This window comes from Camelina sativa, chromosome 9 (genome assembly GCF_000633955.1).
Source record: "Camelina sativa cultivar DH55 chromosome 9, Cs, whole genome shotgun sequence".
Taxonomy (NCBI): domain Eukaryota; kingdom Viridiplantae; phylum Streptophyta; class Magnoliopsida; order Brassicales; family Brassicaceae; genus Camelina; species Camelina sativa.
In genome coordinates this window covers 29,288,700-29,306,691 of record NC_025693.1, presented here as the reverse complement: position 1 = coordinate 29,306,691, position 17,992 = coordinate 29,288,700, and the positions used below count along the sequence as shown (strand labels likewise).

The following is a 17,992-nucleotide window of genomic DNA, read 5'->3' as shown; positions in this document are numbered from 1 at the left end:
GGAAATTTATATCAATGCTTTTAATTTAAGACTATCTATTTAATTGCTTCCTTTTTTCAGACTAATGTAAATATTTTAGGAATAAAATATAGGCACACATGAATATGGTAAAATTAAAGACGAAAGTGATAATAATAAACAATTTAAATAAACTTTTATTTTCCTAAATGATTATCTCATCAATAACAAGAGAATTGTTGAATGATATACAAATTCATTACACTATCTTCACTTCATCAATAGATTTATATTTACTTCAAGTTATAAGCATTTATAATCTCTAATAAATCCATGATACGTTTCTATATCTAATACAGTATATCATCCAATAATGAAAACATAATACCAAATAAAGAAATTATGCAAATCAGTTTAATTATGATTTTTTTTTGTGTGTTGATGACAAGGTTATTATCATCTACTGTATTCAGAATCGTTTGTTGATCGCATGCAACTTATTGAATTATTATTCTTTTTGTCAACGAAAAAGCTTTGAAAAAATATTAAATTCACATTGTTGTCAAGGTTTTCAAGTTTCAACCATATTTCTTTCTTCAACAGGTTTCTAATTTCGAAACAGTTTTGACTTTAAGGTTTTCAAGTGCACTTGGTAGTGAAAAGAGTTATAAAGACAGCGTGAGTACAGCCAAGATATCGAGACGATCCCAAAAGGCAAAAAGACAACAACTTAAAAAAAAAAACTTATTAAATGATAAATATTTAAACATATCTAAAAATAGCTAATTATAAAACATAACTCATTATATAAAAAAAGCTATAAAAGTTGGTATATAGATTTTAAGTATATGCTAATTAAACAGTCCCAAAAGATATGTAGTACTGAATTGAATAACGTGTGATTTTGCTAAATAGAGATATGATTAATTAAATCAGGTAATGGATATAAACTTATAAAGAAAACTGTAAATTAGTGGAACGTTCACGCATTAATTATTTGTATTCAGTAAATAATCTTAACTATTTGCGATTTTGTCTAAATTATGACCCAATTTAATACAATGGAGATAAGTTTTTTTTTTCTTTAATTTATGTCTAACTATATGATGCACATTTTTCAAATTTCCGTTACTATATGGCTTTCCATTGGTAGCATAATTTATTTTTAATTTCAAAAAGATTAAAAAATGATTTAACCATTAATGATGAGTAAGAAATCTTTATTAAAACAATAATTACTAACTAGATATCCTTAAAATATTTATTATTTTGAGAAAATTATATATACAAAAAATCCAGTTTTCTTTTTTTGTTGTTGTTGAGAAAAGTAGTTTTTTGAGAAAGGTAAGAATCTATTACTACTATAAAGTAATATTTTTTTTGTATACACACAAAGTAATAAAAAATGCTTAAAATTATACAGCTATTCTCATTTTTTCTTTTAAAAATAAGATTATTGATTATTAGTACTATAAATGCTAATAAATCTTTATTACAGTTAAAAATTGACTAAATTAGCAAAAAAATTATAGAAAGAAAGTAAAACTTGGGAAAATGAGAAAGAGAAAATATAATTAAAAAATCTAAAGAAGAAGAATAGAAGAAAAATGAGATCAGCAAAATCCCAATAAAAAAGTTAAATTTTGTCATTATACTACAAAGGTGAGAGAGAGAACTTGGCCGGAGAAAGTGGATAAAGTTTTCTTCTTTTTTTTTTTATCCAAACCTCCGTGTATTAACCAACCCCTTACCGGCGATATAAAAATCAACCGGAACTCAAAGAAAGAGAGAGAGAGAGTTAGTTGTATAGACAAAGTCACAAAACCAAAAAAAAAAAAAAGAGAAGAAGAAGGTTGGTTCGGTCCTCTCTCTCTTTCTTTCTCGGAGTATGGTGAGAGTACAACATAGCAGTAATGGGGAGAGCAAGAGACTTTAAAACCCTCTCTGTTTCTCTCTCTCTTTCTTGAATTTTTTCTCTTTTTTTTTCTTTCCTCTGTCATCAAAACAAACACATTTAAAACCCCATCAGTTACGCCAATTTCGACAGGTTTGGAGAGAGAAAGAGAGGGCTTTTTTTTGCGAAATCTGTGTAATGAAAGCAACAAAAAGGGTTGGGAGAGCACTAATGGTGGCGGCTTAGGTGAGAGTGAAAGTCTTATTATCACTTTCTCTTTCTAGGGTGGCTCCTCTGTAGAAGAGAACTAAGAGAGAAGAGGACATTATTACGGCTACAAAAGAACCCATTTTTTTATTTTTGTTTCCTCCCTCCACCCCCTAAATATCTTCTTAGTTGGAAATTTGGTGTTTTGGGATTTGTCAAAATTCCATTTTTGAAATCAATTTGTTGCCTAAACCGAACCTTTTCACCTCCCGAAATCATCGCCTTTGCATCTTCTCTTTCAGATTCTCTTCCGTTTCGTTTTCTTTCTTTTCCATCTCTCCTTCTCTAAAGTTTTAGTTTTTTTTTTTTGGGTGGGTGCATATAAAGTTCGAACCTTTTTTTTTGTGTATTGCTCTGTTTGGGGGTTGTGTTAATGGCGACAGTGGTGTAAATGGTCCATTAGTAGTTTATGGTTGGGTGAAAGTAAAGAGAACAAAGTTTGTTAGCCATATTAGAAGATTAAAGAGAGTGTTTTATTACCGCTTTGTTTACTTTGTCTCTCGCCTTATATTAAAAACAAAAAAGAACAAAGATGAGTTTTGTCGTCGGCGTCGGCGGAAGTGGGAGTGGAAGCGGCGGTGACGGTGGTGGTAGCCAACATCACGACGGCTCTGAAACTGATAGGAAGAAGAAACGTTATCATCGTCATACCGCTCAACAGATTCAACGCCTTGAATCGTACTACAATACAATCTCCCTCTTTTTTTTTTTGTGTTTCTTTGAGAAATTTGTTTGTTCTGTTTTTTGTAATCGTTGAATTATCAAACTTGTAGGAGTTTTAAGGAGTGTCCTCATCCTGATGAGAAGCAGAGGAATCAACTTAGCAGAGAATTGGGTTTAGCTCCTAGACAAATCAAGTTCTGGTTTCAGAACAGAAGAACTCAGCTTAAGGTTTTGTCTCTCTCTCTCTTTCTTGAGTTTTGAAATGTAGTTATGAATATGAAAAGAAAGGATTTTGATTTTGATTGTGGTATTGTTTTCTGTAGGCGCAACATGAGAGAGCAGATAACAGTGCACTAAAGGCAGAGAATGATAAGATTCGTTGCGAAAACATAGCCATTAGAGAAGCTCTCAAGCATGCTATATGCCCTAACTGTGGTGGTCCTCCTGTTAGTGAAGATCCTTACTTTGATGAACAAAAGCTTCGGATTGAAAATGCACATCTTAGAGAAGAGGTGAGTTTTGTTTTCTGCAGTTTTCATCGATATTAGCTTGATTCATAAACATCACTTGATTGTAAAAACATTTGATCTTTTGCACAGCTTGAAAGAATGTCCACCATTGCATCAAAGTACATGGGACGACCTATATCCCAACTCTCAACATTACATCCAATGCACATCTCACCGTTGGATTTGTCAATGACTAGTTTAACTGGTTGTGGACCTTGTGGTCATGGTCCTTCTTTGGATTTTGATCTTCTTCCAGGAAGTTCTATGTCTGTTAGTGGTCATAATAATCTGCAGTCACAGCCTAACTTGGCTATATCAGACATGGATAAGCCTCTTATGACCGGCATTGCTTTGACTGCAATGGAAGAACTGCTCAGGCTACTTCACACTAATGAACCTCTGTGGACAAAAACAGATGGTTCCAGAGACATTCTTAATCTTGGAAGCTATGAGAACATTTTTCCAAGATCAAGTAACAGAGGGAAGAACCATAACTTTCGAGTCGAGGCATCTAGGTCTTCTGGAATTGTTTTCATGAATGCTATGGCACTTGTCGACATGTTCATGGATTGTGTAAGTAGCCGATACATCTCCAGCATTATGTTTTTCACTATCGGTTGCAGCATTTCTGATTAAGTTTCTCTTTTTTAATCAGGTCAAGTGTGCAGAACTCTTTCCCTCAATCATTGCAGCTTCTAAAACACTTGCAGTGATCTCTTCAAGGATGGGAGGTACCCATGAGGGTGCATTACATTTGGTAAACTGATAGTAACTCTACTTGCTTTCTGATGCATCAAAAAGGATTCAGATTTCTTCATATGTAATAATAACTTGTATTTTGGCTATATAGTTGTATGAAGAAATGGAAGTGCTTTCGCCATTGGTAGCAACACGTGAAATCTGTGAGCTACGGTATTGTCAGCAGATTGAACAAGGAAGCTGGGTCGTTGTAAATGTCTCATATGATCTTCCTCAGTTTGTTTCTCACTCTCAGTCCTTTAGATTTCCATCTGGATGCTTGATTCAGGACATGCCTAATGGATACTCCAAGGTTAACACGTCTTTCTTCTTAATCCCTTCTGTCTTACTAAGTTATGTTTTCATGTTAGGATATCCCCCAAACTGATGAAGTATAAAAACAGGTCACTTGGGTTGAACATATTGAAACCGAAGAAAAAGAACCAATTCATGAGCTATACAGAGAGATGATTCATGATGGGATTGCGTTTGGAGCTGAACGTTGGCTTACTACTCTCCAGAGAATGTGTGAAAGATTCGCTTCTTTATCAGTACCAGCATCTTCATCCCGTGATCTCGGTGGAGGTGAAAACATTGAATAGACATAAGTTTCCATTGCTAGTCTTTTTACTTAAGTCCATGTAATAATTTTTGAGCAACTTTTATCAGTGATTCCATCGCCGGAAGGGAAGAGAAGCATGATGAGACTTGCTCAGCGAATGATTAGCAACTACTGTTTAAGTGTAAGCAGATCCAACAACACACGCTCAACCGTTGTTTCTGAACTGAACGAAGTTGGAGTCCGTGTGACTGCACATAAGAGCCCTGAACCAAATGGCACAGTCCTCTGTGCAGCCACTACCTTCTGGCTTCCCAATTCTCCTCAAAATGTCTTCAATTTCCTCAAAGATGAAAGAACCCGTCCTCAGGTAACAACACACTACCCAAAAGCTTCATATAGTAAAGAATCATATAAAGTGTTTAAAATGTTTCTTTGTTGGTGGTTTTTTTTAGTGGGATGTTCTTTCAAATGGTAACTCGGTGCAAGAAGTTGCTCACATCTCAAACGGATCACATCCTGGAAACTGCATATCGGTGCTACGCGTAAGTCTCCTACTAAGTAGTGATACAATTTTTTCCTCACATTTCAAGTTTCTTAACTAATGAAGTCTGTTTTTTTGTTTCTATTAGGCATCCAATGCATCACAAAGCAACAACATGCTAATTCTACAAGAAAGCTCAACAGACTCATCAGGAGCACTTGTGGTCTACAGTCCAGTGGATTTATCAGCGTTAAACATAGCAATGAGTGGTGAAGATCCTTCTTACATTCCCCTCTTGTCCTCAGGTTTTGCAATCTCACCAGATGGAAATGGCTCGACGTCTGAGCAAGGAGGAGGAGCGTCGACGAGCTCAGGACGGTCATCATCATCAAATTCAAGCGGTTCGTTGATAACAGTAGGGTTTCAGATAATGGTAAGCAACTTACCGTCGGCAAAACTGAATATGGAGTCGGTGGAAACGGTTAATAACCTCATTGGAACTACTGTCCACCAAATTAAAACGGCCTTGAGCGGTCCTACAGCTTCAACTACAGCTTGACACAAAAATTAAAAGCTCTTCCTCTTTCTTCCGGGTGTCTCTTTCTCTTCAATGATGATCAGAGAAGGGAATTAACTCTTCTTTTGCCTTCAATGCCAGAGAGAGAGAGAGAGAAGAAGAAGCTCATTAACTCCAATTGTTCTGCTGCTTCTGTTGGGTGCTGTTCTGTTCTTGGACAAACCTCATTAAACAACTTCTGTAAGAAAAAGAAAAAAAAACAGCTGGATTCTTCTCTCTTCTTCATTTGATTTTTTTTGGTTTCTTGGGTTTTCTTTCTTGGTGGTGGTTATGAGATTTTTAGGGTCTTTTCTTTTAATTGTTTTTTTAATGCTTAGAAACTGGAAGTCAAGAACGCACCATGCAAGTTTGACTTTCTTTGTATGGTTCGGGCATTGACTTCTGTTGCAAAGTTTTTTTGTCACTTTTTTATTATTGAAATCGTTAAAACTTTTTTATGTTCATCCCTTCATTAACGGTCTGTGTCTCTGGCTCTGCTTAATGATCGAAGTGTGTGTGTGTATGAATTGATCTAAAATGTTGTTGTTATGGGTGGAGATGGAGAGAGAGGGTTAGGTGATGAAATCTGACAAGTTGATGACTTTTTTTGAAAGTTAGAAAGAGAAAAAAGAAAGAAGAAAGATTGATAAATGCGATTTCTTTTGGTTGGTTCGCTGTAAAAGGAAATTGTTGTCGTACCCCATAACTCTCTCTCGTTGGATCCAAAATCTAATAATACAATTTTATGATCCCTCAAAACATATGGTGATCACGTCCCAAAATCTCCCTTTTGGACCCAAAACAATATAATATGTCGAACGTGCGGCTCATTTGTTTTATTTTTATCATTTATCAAATACGTCAAAACTATATATTTCTTTCAAAAAGTTTAATGGTTTCACACTTTTGATTTGATTTGGGATGTAGTTGTGACTTGTGAGCCCCTTTCTCCTTATATGTATAAAATCAAACGTTCGTTTTTTTGCTGTTGATGATAAGTCTCTTTATATACGGTTGATCCATGTTTTAATATCGTAATATATTATGTATCAATAAATATATAGATAGTAAATGTACTTTCTATATAAATTAGGTTGTCCATGCCAATGATAAATATATAGTAGCACTACAAGGACTACTTCACGTTACCACCAGTCTACTAGACATCTCTTATTTTTAGTAGTTAAAAAAAAAATAAAAAAACGGATCTACTGTGAATTATTGAAGTAATGCCTAGACTGTTAATTAGATCGATAGTTATGGGACTTAAGGCTACTACGTCATGATGAAAAAAAAAAAAATCATAAATGACATAGAAAATTTTGCCATTAAATAGATACTATATTAAAAAGTGATTGGGATATAGTATGAAATAAATTTCTTACTGGTGTAATCTGTTGCAAAATTTAATGAGTTTTTCATTCTGCTACAGAAATACAACAATACTAGATTTTAACCTGCGGTCCACCGCGTGCATATAATTTTATTATTATTTATATTTTATATTCTATTTGTTTGTTAAATATTAGATGTTTTATAAATAGAGTAATAACCTAATTTTCCGGCCGCTTGTGCGACTAAATGTTTATATTAAATTTTTAACTTGCAATATATTATATAACCATTTGTTTATTATATTTAGTTTGTTTTATTTAGTGTTTGAGATTCTATTCCGATTTTAATTATTATAAAAAAATAAGGGATCTAAATACATAATAAATAATTTATATGATGTGATTAAGTCACATTTTTCCTAATGAATTAATTGTTTTACACAATCTTAGGTAAAACAAATTAATTTTATATATCAGATATTATAATATTTCTAGTGTTGGCAAATAATAAAATGAGGATTTAACCCGTGTTAGCACATATTTAATAATATTTTATTAATTTCAACATGTCCTTTTTATAACCACATTTTATAGTTTTTTAAATTTTACATATTCATAATATTTTTAATTTTATTAAATATATATATATATATATTAATTTTAATATTTAAATAATTAGGAATCGAAATTCTTTTTACGTTAAGAATCAAAACTCACATGTTTGGAAAATAAAATGGAAATATATTATAGTTTATGTCTTATATAATATTGATTGCTGTTTTTATTTTTGGTTGGAATGAAATGTAAAATATTTAGGAAACAAAATCTGAAATGATGTTATTTTTGTAAAGTTTTTAGAGATTAAATTTGTAAATAAGTTTTTAAATACATATAACTTCAAGGGTAAAACACAAAATGTACTTCAAAAAATGTTAATATAGATATCCCAATACAACATGAAATAAACAATACAACATGTTTTTTAAAAAAAAAAAAAAAATTTGAAGAGCTAAAAGATCATTTAACATACAAAAAATGAAAAAAAAAATTATTGGGCTATGAGTTTTAGGGCTTGAATATGGATAGGCCCATAATATTTGTTAAATGTAAACCCAATGGAGAAAACAAAAAAAAACAAAAATAGACGGACGATCTTGCTGGAGAAGCATTACCAATTTCATCTTTCTTCGATCGTCATCTTCGTCTCTACTTCTAGAAATCGTAGGAACCCTAATCTCCTGAGATATTCTTACTGTTCATTAGTAGCAGAGACGAAGAATTAGATTACGGTATTGAAGAGCGAAGTAGAAATCGAAAGACGATGGCAGGGAGAGAAGTTCGAGAATACACAAATCTGTCTGACCCTAAAGGTAAGACCTTTGATTGAATTTGGTTTCTGGGTATGTTTCATTGTAGGTTTCTCGAGAAACCCTTTTGAGCTATGTGTTCTTTTTTGTTGGTTTGCAGATAAGAAATTAGGGAAGGGTAAGATTGATGATGAAGACGTCACATTCCAACGGATGGTTGCAAAGGTTAGCTCGTCGCCCTCTCCTCTGTTACTTACCGTATCTTTCTTTTGAGAAATTTTTACTCTGCACAAATTGTAGGGTGAGAGCTTTATCTCGCCATAGAAACTGAGTTCAATCGGTCTTTGTTGCAGTATACGTTTGTAATCTTTTGTTTCCCTAGCATTGAGTCAATATGATGTTGTTACTGATTGTTTTGGTATAGCTGTTAGTGAAGCTGTATAGATAGATATCTTTGTTAGCATTATTGGATAGGGATGTGTTGTGAAGTGATTCTATTTTTGGGACGCGACTTTTTCTGATAACATGCCCCGGCAGGGATAACGGCCCCGCCACATTTTTCTGGTTGTTGCATTCAGATGCAAGAGGTTGCTGGTGAACGTGGAGGATATCTTCATGGACGAGGCGGTACCAATCTCTCTCAAATTTGTTCTCATCCTTTATAGTTGTTTCATGGCCATAATTCTTTGAGTTTCTTGTAGCTTTAGACAGCGACGATTTACTTTATCTGAAAGAACAGATGGAAGCAGAGGAGGATGCTGAACGCCTTCTGAAACGAACTGAGAAACGGGCTTTTGCTGCCTTTAAAATATCCTTTTGATCACTGTGCCACCAGGGTTAAGTTATTGATATATATATATGTCTGCCTAAACGTCTTTTTAGTTTTTTCTTGACCATATATTACAAAGCTGCAACGCAAGCTGATTCATCTCCAGCATCTGTTCCCTTGCCCCTTCGTGTTGAGCCCAAACCAAAGAGTGGTATCAGGTGACAAATCCCTCCCTTCCTTATTCACACCATAAAATGGATTTTCACTCGGCAACCAACTTTTGTAGTTTTACAATGTGTTAGGCAGCAAGATTTGCTGAAAAAAGTTCTTGAGGTTAAACCTAAACGTCCAAGAGTCTCGACAGCGTCAAGCCCAAGCTTATCTCCCCCTGTAAGAAGTAATAAAGGTCCAACGGTTCAGGGAGATAAGCAGAAAGAAGAAGCCAAGACAGTGTTGAAGAAACCGGACAGACCAGAGGAGCAACCTGGCACAAACAGAAATGACGGTAAAGCAACCGAAAGCAATGGGCAAGGTCAAAATGCTTTGAAAGGCTTGTTGGGGTTAGCGTATGAGAGTTCAGATGAAGAAGACTGAGGACTGATGAGCACTGAATAGGGTTCTATCTTCTTTTAGTCTTCTCATGTTTTGTTTTTATCGTCTCCAAGTTGTTGGTATCGTCTCAAATCTTACAAGAGTTTAGCTTTAGGATTCAATACAGCTTTTGCCATCTAGCCCTGCACTTGTTGTAATTGTGAAAACCAAACGGGTTTGTTGGAGTTTGAAGAAGAGAATCTAATGAAGATAATTTCTAAAAGCATACGAGTTGTTAGGTGTTCTTGGGCTTTACTATTGTTTAAATCTATAGAGCACTTGGATCTCAACAACTTTGGAGTTCTATTATACGAATTTTGGGGTTACAAAAAAATCACTTGTTTTACAGGGTATATACATCAATACAGAGATATACAGAGGTGGAGATTGTTGGTTCATTATTGATTCTGAGGAGCATTGTCCCGTCTGTTCAACTGGATTTTGAAGCCATTCACTAGACGAGCTGAAGGGAAGAAGGAGATACGATCTTCCTTAAGTTGTGTCCACCTAAAAGATGCAACAAGAATGAATCAGCTTTGGATTCAGACAAATCAAACCCCAGAAAGAGAACAGGTACTGACCTGTATGTGGTGATGAAGTAATGCAGAAAGAGGGCGATTTGAAGGCGAGCCAGTTCTGCACCTGGACAAAACCTAGTTCCTCCACCAAATGGGCAATAGAAAGGGCTCGTTCTCCAGTTCCTCTTTTGCTGCATTCACATCAATGAATGTTAACTTCCAGAATGATACAAGGTTTAGATAGTAATACTTCAAATGTCAAACACAAAGTAAAACCTGAGTTTCAGGGTCAAGCCATCTCCATGGATTGAAGGAGAGACTTTCCTTGTAATAGCTCTCGTCTAAGTGTACTGCAGACAGAAACGGAACAACGAAGCATCCCTTGGGAATAACATAATCTGCATAGGAGCCGGAAAGAGTTGATTTAGATCATGTTTCTACCTGTATACAATGATAATCAAAGATGCTATTGCTTACCTTGGTATGAGACATCTTCTTTCGCCTCTCTCATTAGCCAGATTGCAATTCCTCCAAGTCTGAGTGTCTCATCTATTACCTGTTGAGATATCAAGAACGATTTTAGTGAAGTTTATTACCATCTGAGATCAGAAGCAGACCAGCTTCTTGAGCATCTTGATTTACTTACGCATTGAGTGAAGTCCATTGTCTTGTAATCTTGCCATGTTAGCGTTCCACCAGCGAGCCTATCGTGTTCCTCCTGCTCATTTTGCAGAATGTTTTAGAAGGTAAATATAACTGAGAACCAAAAGGAACTAATCTGTTATCATTGAAGATGATTTATATGTACCAGGAGTTGGGTCATGGCTTTAGGACAATGAGTGAGGAAGTAAACTGCAAACAGCATTGTTTTCGCGGTGGTTTCATTTCCGGCAAACAGAAGATTGATGATGAAATCTGCCATGGATTCGTTTGGTAAGCTTTCTTCTTCAAGCAATCTTCCAAGTACACCATTACCAGCAGTATCTGATGTTGCTTTGTTCTGCAGCCGCTTCTCTATTGTCTTGTTTATCTTTCTTATGATCTCCTTTCGTGCCTGAACAAGAAAGATACAAAGATACAAAGTCTCAGCTGAGAAGCTCCAAAGCGACAAATCAACCATTGACTCAATGTCTTATTTTAGTTTATTTGAAACTTACCTTCATTGCTTTGTGGTATGTGAAACCAGGCAAGTCGATAGGAACAGAGAGACATCCATCAACGAAATCAGAGAAAAGCTGAGACATTTCATTGACTTCTGATTCGCTCGACACACCAAGAAGTTGGTTAACCATAAGATGAATCGCAACCTGAAAACACATAACCTAACAAAGATCAGAAATCAAGAAATTTCTTAAAGGTTTCTTCTTCTTACCCTTCATATTCAATCACTTGCCTTTCTGCAGATATCTTGGAGAAGCACGACTTCACCGTCCTTGCAATTACTCAATGTCTGAAGCATCACCACGGGAATATCCTCAAGAAAATGAGTCTTGAGCTGGTCATGACGCATCATGCTCGATGCAATTGAGTGAAGCCGTCTCTGCTGATCACCATGCACCGTGATCACTCCATCTTTCCCAACCAAATCCCTGAAAGACTTTGGATAACTCGACTGAAACAGCTTGCCTTCGTTCTGCATTATGAACCGGTTAAACGCAGGGTCTGCTGAAACCACTGCCCATTTCCCAAACAAGCTACACGAAAATATCCTCCCATACCTGACTCAAGAAAACGACTATAGTCAGACCTCTTGAGTGTTAAATCTAAAAACAGAGCATAACAAAACAGAGCATAGCATTCATGAAAGATCAACAAGAAAATGTTTTTGAAAAAAAATGTTTGCCGGAGAAAAGAAATGAACTTTTTGATTTGTTGCTCGACGAAGCTGGAAGGATGAGAACCGGAGACGGCGTTGAGCCAAGCGAAGGTGTCTCCGATTAAAGGCCATCCTCTGCTTCCCGGAGGCAGCGTGTGAGGCTCTCTTCTCTTTCTTCTCGCTATTCCCGCGAGGAAGAAGATGATGATGAAGGCAAGAAATGTGGTTGACGCAGAAGCAGAGAGAAGCCAATAGGATTCTCCTGAAAATTCCGCCATTAAAATTAAAACCCCTTGTTGTTGTTTCTGTTTCGGTGTGTGTGGAGAGTTCGTGGACAGTTTTATATATAGGTTTTTACAGCTAAGACTGCAGAACAAGTAAGCAGCGACTGAGGAAAAAAAAATTGAAATAAATAAACTAAAAGGAGGTAATAATGTTAAGCATTATTAAAAAAGAGAGTCGTCGTTGTAGTGTTGCGAAGGTTGCTTTGACCTCAAGTAGCCTTTTTTGGTTAACGTGACGGTGAAGGAATCATGAGGGTAAGGTCAAACTTTATAGAGCCACTAAAAAACGAGTCAAAAAAGTATGGTTCGGACTTAGGAGCCACCTAATGGCTAAACAATGATTCGGATAGGGCTCGATATCACATAAGTGCCACGACGAGACTTCGTGAGCCGCATCAAAGACCACGCGTTTTACAATCATATTATATACGGGACTTGGGGTTTTTTTTATATTAATTACAACATTTTTATTGACAAAAAAAAACATTTAAAAAGTTTTACATGTTTTTTTTCCCTTTTCCTTGACTTACAGACCAAAAAATATGCGTAGTATGCGTGTGAAGGAAATGTAGGAAATGATTATTCTAACACAATTGGCATCAAGGAGCCAGTAGAAGCCAGCTAAGACAATCTTGGCCTCTAGGGAAAAGCCTCCGAGTCTATCGGAGACTCCTGACTTGTTGCTTAATCATACTGTTACACGCTTCACTGTTTACACTTCACACACCCAATGGCCAATGCTATTATTGTTTTTTATAATAGTAGTTTTTAAGTTGAGTTATTGAAAATCTTACTTATATAACAAAAAAATTATAATTTTATGGACTAAATTTTTTAGGCTCATAACTTAAGGGACGATCTATTGAAGCCCATGATCTGCATCAGTATGTTTTCAAACTAGATAAAATCGCTGTGCTTTTCTACAATGATGTACAATCTGCAAGTTCGTGGAATACTGTGAGAAGTGTCCCCATAATATCTCGCAAGAGGGAATTAGATTTCCGTGAAAAGTTATGATCAGTTTCTTTTAGCAATTGGTTTGATAGGGAAACTAGTTTCGTAGAGTAGTATTTCCATATTTAATATCTCTTTTTTCTTGGAAAAATATACACTAAATTACAAATTGTTGGTTACAAAGATTTGAGAAAGAAAAACGTGCGTAGATGAGAGCGAATATTCCATGTTGATGATAGACAAAGACATAAAAGAAGGATACAAACTTCAAATATTTGTTTGGCTACAAAATTTTCTCAATTGTTAGCATTTATATTTTTGTTACATAAGTTTACATATAATAAAGCTATCCAGTATCCACAGAACTAATAACAATTTCTCATACTAAAACTCAATGATGATTCCTTCTTTGTCTTTCATCACTCTCACCGTTCTCTCAGTCGTGATATTGACCGCAGCTCCAGCGGCCGATGCTGTATCAAGCCAAGTAGTCCTAGACATAGCAGGGCATCCGGTTCAGTCTAATGACCAATACTACATCATACCAGCCAAGATAGGAACCGGAGGTGGTCTTATCCCTTCAAGCCGAGACTTAAACACACAAGACTTGTGTCTGAATCTCGATATTGTCCAATCATCGTCTCCTTTCGTCTCAGGCCTTCCCGTAACTTTCTCTCCACTCGACACCAAAACCAAGCTTGTCCAGCTCTCAACTAGTCTCAACCTCGAGTTTGATTCCACGGTTTGGTTATGCCCTGAATCCAAGATTTGGAGAATCGACCACTCTGTGCAACTTAGAAAGAGCTTTGTAAGCATTGGCGGTGAGAAAGGTAAAGGTAATAGCTGGTTTCAGATTCAAGAAGATGGAGATGCTTACAAGCTTATGTATTGTCCGTCTAGCTCCACTGTTGCTTGTATAAATGTGAGTTTGGAGATCGATGATCTTGGAGCTCGACGTTTGGTTCTTAGCAATGATCAATCTTTCACTGTTGAGTTTCAGAAGGCTTATGATTCAAACTCGAATTGTCATCTTGAGTCTAACTCGAGGATGTTCCCTTTTATGTAAGTGTGGAATCTTGGTAATTGTCATATACCAAGTTTGTTTTTTTTTTTACTGAAACAACCAGTTTATATGAAATAAAACAAACAGTTAATCTAGTTAAGAGTTAAGTAAAGTAACACTGTACTACAATACGTAACTTAGAAAATTGCTTAATCTTTTTCGGATTAATTTTGAAAGTCTATAAATCTTGGGTTACATATGTCCGTTAAAATTATTTGATACTTGTTACAAACTCTGAAACTATGCAGTATTTCACTTTGGTACCCCTCGTCGTAAGGGTCTGTTTGGTTCGTCTACTATATAAGCGTCACAAAAAGTCCATTAGGCGGTGCGTGCGTGTGGGAGCTGGGACACTGGATATGGTGGAGGAGATACGACGGATGAGTGGTTACGTAGGAGGTGGGTTTTGGCTTCGGAGACGGAATCGGAATCTGAATCCGATTTGACGGCGGCGGAGATAATGGTTATATGGGCTATACAAGGGCCAACTGCTTTTGGTTTAATGGTTATTTGAGTATGTATACAGTGTAAATAGGCTTATTGGTTTATTCTGGCTAACTTGGTATATTTTACTTCATTACTTGTATATAAAAACTACGCTTCTGCAACTTTGCTGTGATCAAAATAGAATCTTCCTATCAGGAGGATTACGGAATGGTGAATCATTCATTCTCTCATTACTGGTTTTAATCACATTATATAACAAGGGTACTGTTGATGTCCCTTTTGGTCACAATTAGAATATTTAGTTCGGTCAAGGGAGGGTCGAAGTTCTCTTTATTATATCGGTGCCGAGGCACTAAAGGACGGGTTACAACACAATGTAAACGAGTTACAGACAAAGTAAGCGACGGGCTGATAGCTCGTCGACTCTCCGAGCTATAGGCTTGCAAACGTTGACTTTTTCTTGAACGAGCTGAGCTCTGGTTTTTGCTGTACGAATTCAGTTGCCTTTTTCACGATCCCTTTTTCTTCAGGCCGTACGTCCGTATTTATAGGGAATCGTGTCGGTTCGTCTAGGAAAAATACCATAATACCCTCTTCTCTTGAAAGGGATATTTTGGGCTTTTTCCTGGGCCGGGCCCTTTTGTTGGGGTTGGATCCACCCCTAACAATAGTCCCCCCCCTCGCCTCTAGTTCGTAGTCTTTAGGCGAAGGACTGCGCGTGGGAGAATAGCGCGTGAAGGTGCAGTTTCCGACGTTTAGGGTCGAATCGTCGCGTTCGGTGCTTGGAGCGCGTGAAATCCGGAAGTTGGATCGTCATGAAGCGCGTGCTGCAATGATGGCGTTTCTGGATTCTTCTTTCCCCCCTATAAATATCGCTTCCTCGATGTCCCTTGTTATCTTCTTCTCGTGTTTTTGGTGCTTCCATCGTTCAGGTATTTTTCCGTTCTTCTATCTCGTCGTTATATTGCTTTTAGTGTGTCGTCGTTTTTCCTTTATTATGGATTCCCCTCGATCCGCGTCGTCCAATCCCTCTGCCGGAAGTCACCTTCGACGAGCGACGACTTCTGAATCTAGCAGCTCTACCAGGTCTGTTCGCCGTCGAACTCGTTCTCTAAGACCCTCTGACTCGTCTTCGACGGATTCAGATGCGGCTCAATTCGAAGAGATAAAGCGTCGTCTTGCTCCCGGATCTGCAGTCCCTAGCTCTTCTGGGCTTACTTTCAAGATTCCTTCCTTGATAGACGAGCCTATGAACGATGGCTTGTCTTCTCCTAATTTGGACGATGTCCCTTTGCCAACCGTGAATCTCTTCAATCATATGCCGGCGACGTCGATAAAAATTGATGCGGCAGTTGACGCACTTCGTATCGGGAAATTAAAAGTTGATGTGACAGTTGTTGCGGATCGTCCCAGGAAACTGAACACGAAACCGAAGATCTTGATTCCGAACGCCTTTCAACGTCCCTGGGATGCACCTTCCGGTTTTATTTGTCTTTCAGAGAAATACTTCACCGAGTGCGGACTCACCTTTCCTCTTCCGTCTTTTTTGATGACGTATTTTGCTCGTCGAAAGGCGGCTATTTCCCAATTTGCCCCGGCGACCTTTCGAAATGCTGTCGGACTTTCGATCATGGCCGAGGCTGCAGGGGTCAAGCTCACTTGTGATCACTTCAAAGAGTTGACGTGTCTGAATCCGTCGAGTCGGGAGAAGGCTCCTGGGCTTTATTACGTAGCCTCGGGAAAGAAGACGACGCTCGTCGAGGGTGCCAAGGGTAAAACGTATAACTGGAAAGGCTCATATTTCTTTTTGGAAGTTGCCGCGGGGGTTATGGAGGATCCGTCGATCCCTTGGTTTTCTGGGTGGAACCCTTCACCCGGTAGCCGACCCTTCTTGATTAGTTATCTTCACTTGCTTCCTTTGTTTTTTTTTTAACACCTCTCCCCCCCTTTTTGTTTTTTTTTTTAGTTGTTATTCCGAGGTGTTTGCTTCCATACCCTTCTTCTTTCCGAGCTGAAATAGACGCGATTAAGCTCCGCTGCCCATTCGTTTGGCCGGGAACCGAGGGTAGAAAGGATCGTCCGCGGAAGTTAGCATCTAGCCGAAGACCAAGGGGTACTATTTCCCTCTTTTTTTTTTTTTTTGCATTTTGGTTGTACATATATACGTTGCGAGCTTTGTTTTGATATTGTCCCCATTATATTTTTTTTTATTTTAGCTGAGACTATGGGGAAACTGAATTTGAACGTTCCTAATGCATCCGCTCGCTATCGCCAAGCTCCAGAGCCGTCGTCTCGGTCGGCTCCCCGACAGGATGTTCGTCGAGGTTCCGATCCCCCAGCTGCAGGATCGTCCAAAAAGGTCCCCCCTTCCCCTCGTCGAGCTGTGGAAACCCGTCAAAGGTCTCCCCCGCCTAACCGCCATACTGGCCCTGAAGAGACGCTCCCAAGGAGGAAGGTGGACGGGACTCCTGGTCGCATTGCCGACCCTCCACAAAGGTCACAGAAAAGGAAAGATGGCCCTGAACAAGAGCCATCTGTCCCGCTAAAGAAGTCGAAGTCGGTCGACTTCAGCTGGGATTTTGCCCATTCATCTGGAGCTCGTCCCTTTCCGTCTGACTCGCAGTCTTGTGCCGAGTTGTTTCGAAAGATTCATTACGGCGAAGGTCGTCTCTCCTCTGTTGAAAGGATGAAAGAGTCCGATGCTGTCACCGAAGTTGCTCAAGCGTCTTTTGAGGTTCGTCAGTTAAATCAATTCGCTTCGCAGATCTTCCTTAAGTGTATTTTAATCCTTTTCTTCTCTTCTTTTTTTTTTTAAAAAAGTTTATTGCGCGTATTAACCGCATGGCGACCCGCTACGAACGTCGTGTTCGAGACCTGGAACGTTCAGGGGCGTCGAATGAGAGGATTGAGCGCCTCGAGGCTCAATTGGGGGATGCAGTTCGGTCAAACCAGAGGCTTAGCGACCTTGTGGCCAAGCTCGAACATCACCGGAGTGGGCTTATCAAAGAACGGGATTCTCTTTCGACGAAGCTTAAGGAGTCCGAAGCTTCCTGCAATGGTCTGAAGCTAACCCTTAGCTCGGAGACGAGAAGGCTCAGGGATCGGCGTNTTTTTTTTTCAGTTGTTATTCCGAGGTGTTTGCTTCCATACCCTTCTTCTTTCCGAGCTGAAATAGACGCGATTAAGCTCCGCTGCCCATTTGTTTGGCCGGGAACCGAGGGTAGAAAGGATCGTCCGAGGAAGTCAGCATCTAGCCGAAGACCAAGGGGTACTATTTCCTT

The 17,992-nt window shown here is 38.0% G+C and overlaps 5 protein-coding genes across 9 annotated transcripts in view; 4 read left to right on the top strand and 1 right to left on the bottom strand.

Moving 5' to 3' along the window:
• On the top strand, positions 2,652 to 6,092 carry LOC104712950 (homeobox-leucine zipper protein HDG11). Its single transcript, XM_010429958.2, has 10 exons — positions 2,652 to 2,797; positions 2,893 to 3,010; positions 3,106 to 3,294; positions 3,382 to 3,864; positions 3,947 to 4,048; positions 4,142 to 4,342; positions 4,434 to 4,614; positions 4,699 to 4,958; positions 5,044 to 5,133; positions 5,221 to 6,092. Exons 1-10 carry the CDS (start codon positions 2,652 to 2,654, stop codon positions 5,629 to 5,631), a joined length of 2,181 nt encoding a protein of 726 aa, XP_010428260.1. The 3' UTR covers positions 5,632 to 6,092.
• LOC104712948 lies at positions 8,098 to 9,855 on the top strand. 4 transcript variants are annotated; one of them, XM_010429953.2, is made up of 6 exons: positions 8,098 to 8,332; positions 8,430 to 8,494; positions 8,848 to 8,896; positions 8,977 to 9,077; positions 9,174 to 9,256; positions 9,341 to 9,855. In XM_010429953.2, the coding sequence occupies exons 1-6, from the start codon at positions 8,284 to 8,286 to the stop codon at positions 9,630 to 9,632; spliced, it is 639 nt and encodes a 212-aa protein (XP_010428255.1). In that variant the 5' UTR covers positions 8,098 to 8,283; the 3' UTR covers positions 9,633 to 9,855. The 4 variants fall into 4 exon arrangements, with proteins under 4 accessions (XP_010428255.1, XP_010428256.1, XP_010428254.1 ...); XM_010429954.2 differs by having other exon boundaries at positions 8,807 to 8,896; positions 8,971 to 9,077; XM_010429952.2 differs by having other exon boundaries at positions 8,099 to 8,332; positions 8,971 to 9,077.
• On the bottom strand, positions 9,785 to 12,277 carry LOC104712949 (abietadienol/abietadienal oxidase). The gene is made up of 9 exons (XM_019229502.1): positions 12,009 to 12,277; positions 11,541 to 11,865; positions 11,305 to 11,454; positions 10,956 to 11,201; positions 10,794 to 10,865; positions 10,625 to 10,703; positions 10,424 to 10,545; positions 10,211 to 10,338; positions 9,785 to 10,136 (listed from the first exon to the last, which is right to left on the bottom strand). Exons 1-9 carry the CDS (start codon positions 12,239 to 12,241, stop codon positions 10,028 to 10,030), a joined length of 1,464 nt encoding a protein of 487 aa, XP_019085047.1. The 5' UTR covers positions 12,242 to 12,277; the 3' UTR covers positions 9,785 to 10,027.
• LOC104712946 (bark lectin) lies at positions 13,496 to 14,635 on the top strand. Of its 2 annotated transcripts, XM_010429950.2 has the most exons (2): positions 13,496 to 14,263; positions 14,513 to 14,635. In XM_010429950.2, exons 1-2 carry the CDS (start codon positions 13,596 to 13,598, stop codon positions 14,538 to 14,540), a joined length of 696 nt encoding a protein of 231 aa, XP_010428252.1. In that variant the 5' UTR covers positions 13,496 to 13,595; the 3' UTR covers positions 14,541 to 14,635. The 2 variants fall into 2 exon arrangements, with proteins under 2 accessions (XP_010428252.1, XP_010428253.1); XM_010429951.2 differs by lacking the exon at positions 14,513 to 14,635 and having other exon boundaries at positions 13,496 to 14,364.
• The window catches only part of LOC104715832, a 3,371-nt gene continuing 1,087 nt past the window's right edge, over positions 15,709 to 17,992 (top strand). The window contains exons 1-4 of the mRNA XM_010433205.1: positions 15,709 to 16,588; positions 16,678 to 16,824; positions 16,928 to 17,445; positions 17,532 to 17,953. Of these exons, the coding sequence (XP_010431507.1) occupies positions 15,709 to 16,588; positions 16,678 to 16,824; positions 16,928 to 17,445; positions 17,532 to 17,953 (1,967 nt within the window). The remainder of the gene's footprint in view (positions 16,589 to 16,677; positions 16,825 to 16,927; positions 17,446 to 17,531; positions 17,954 to 17,992) is intronic.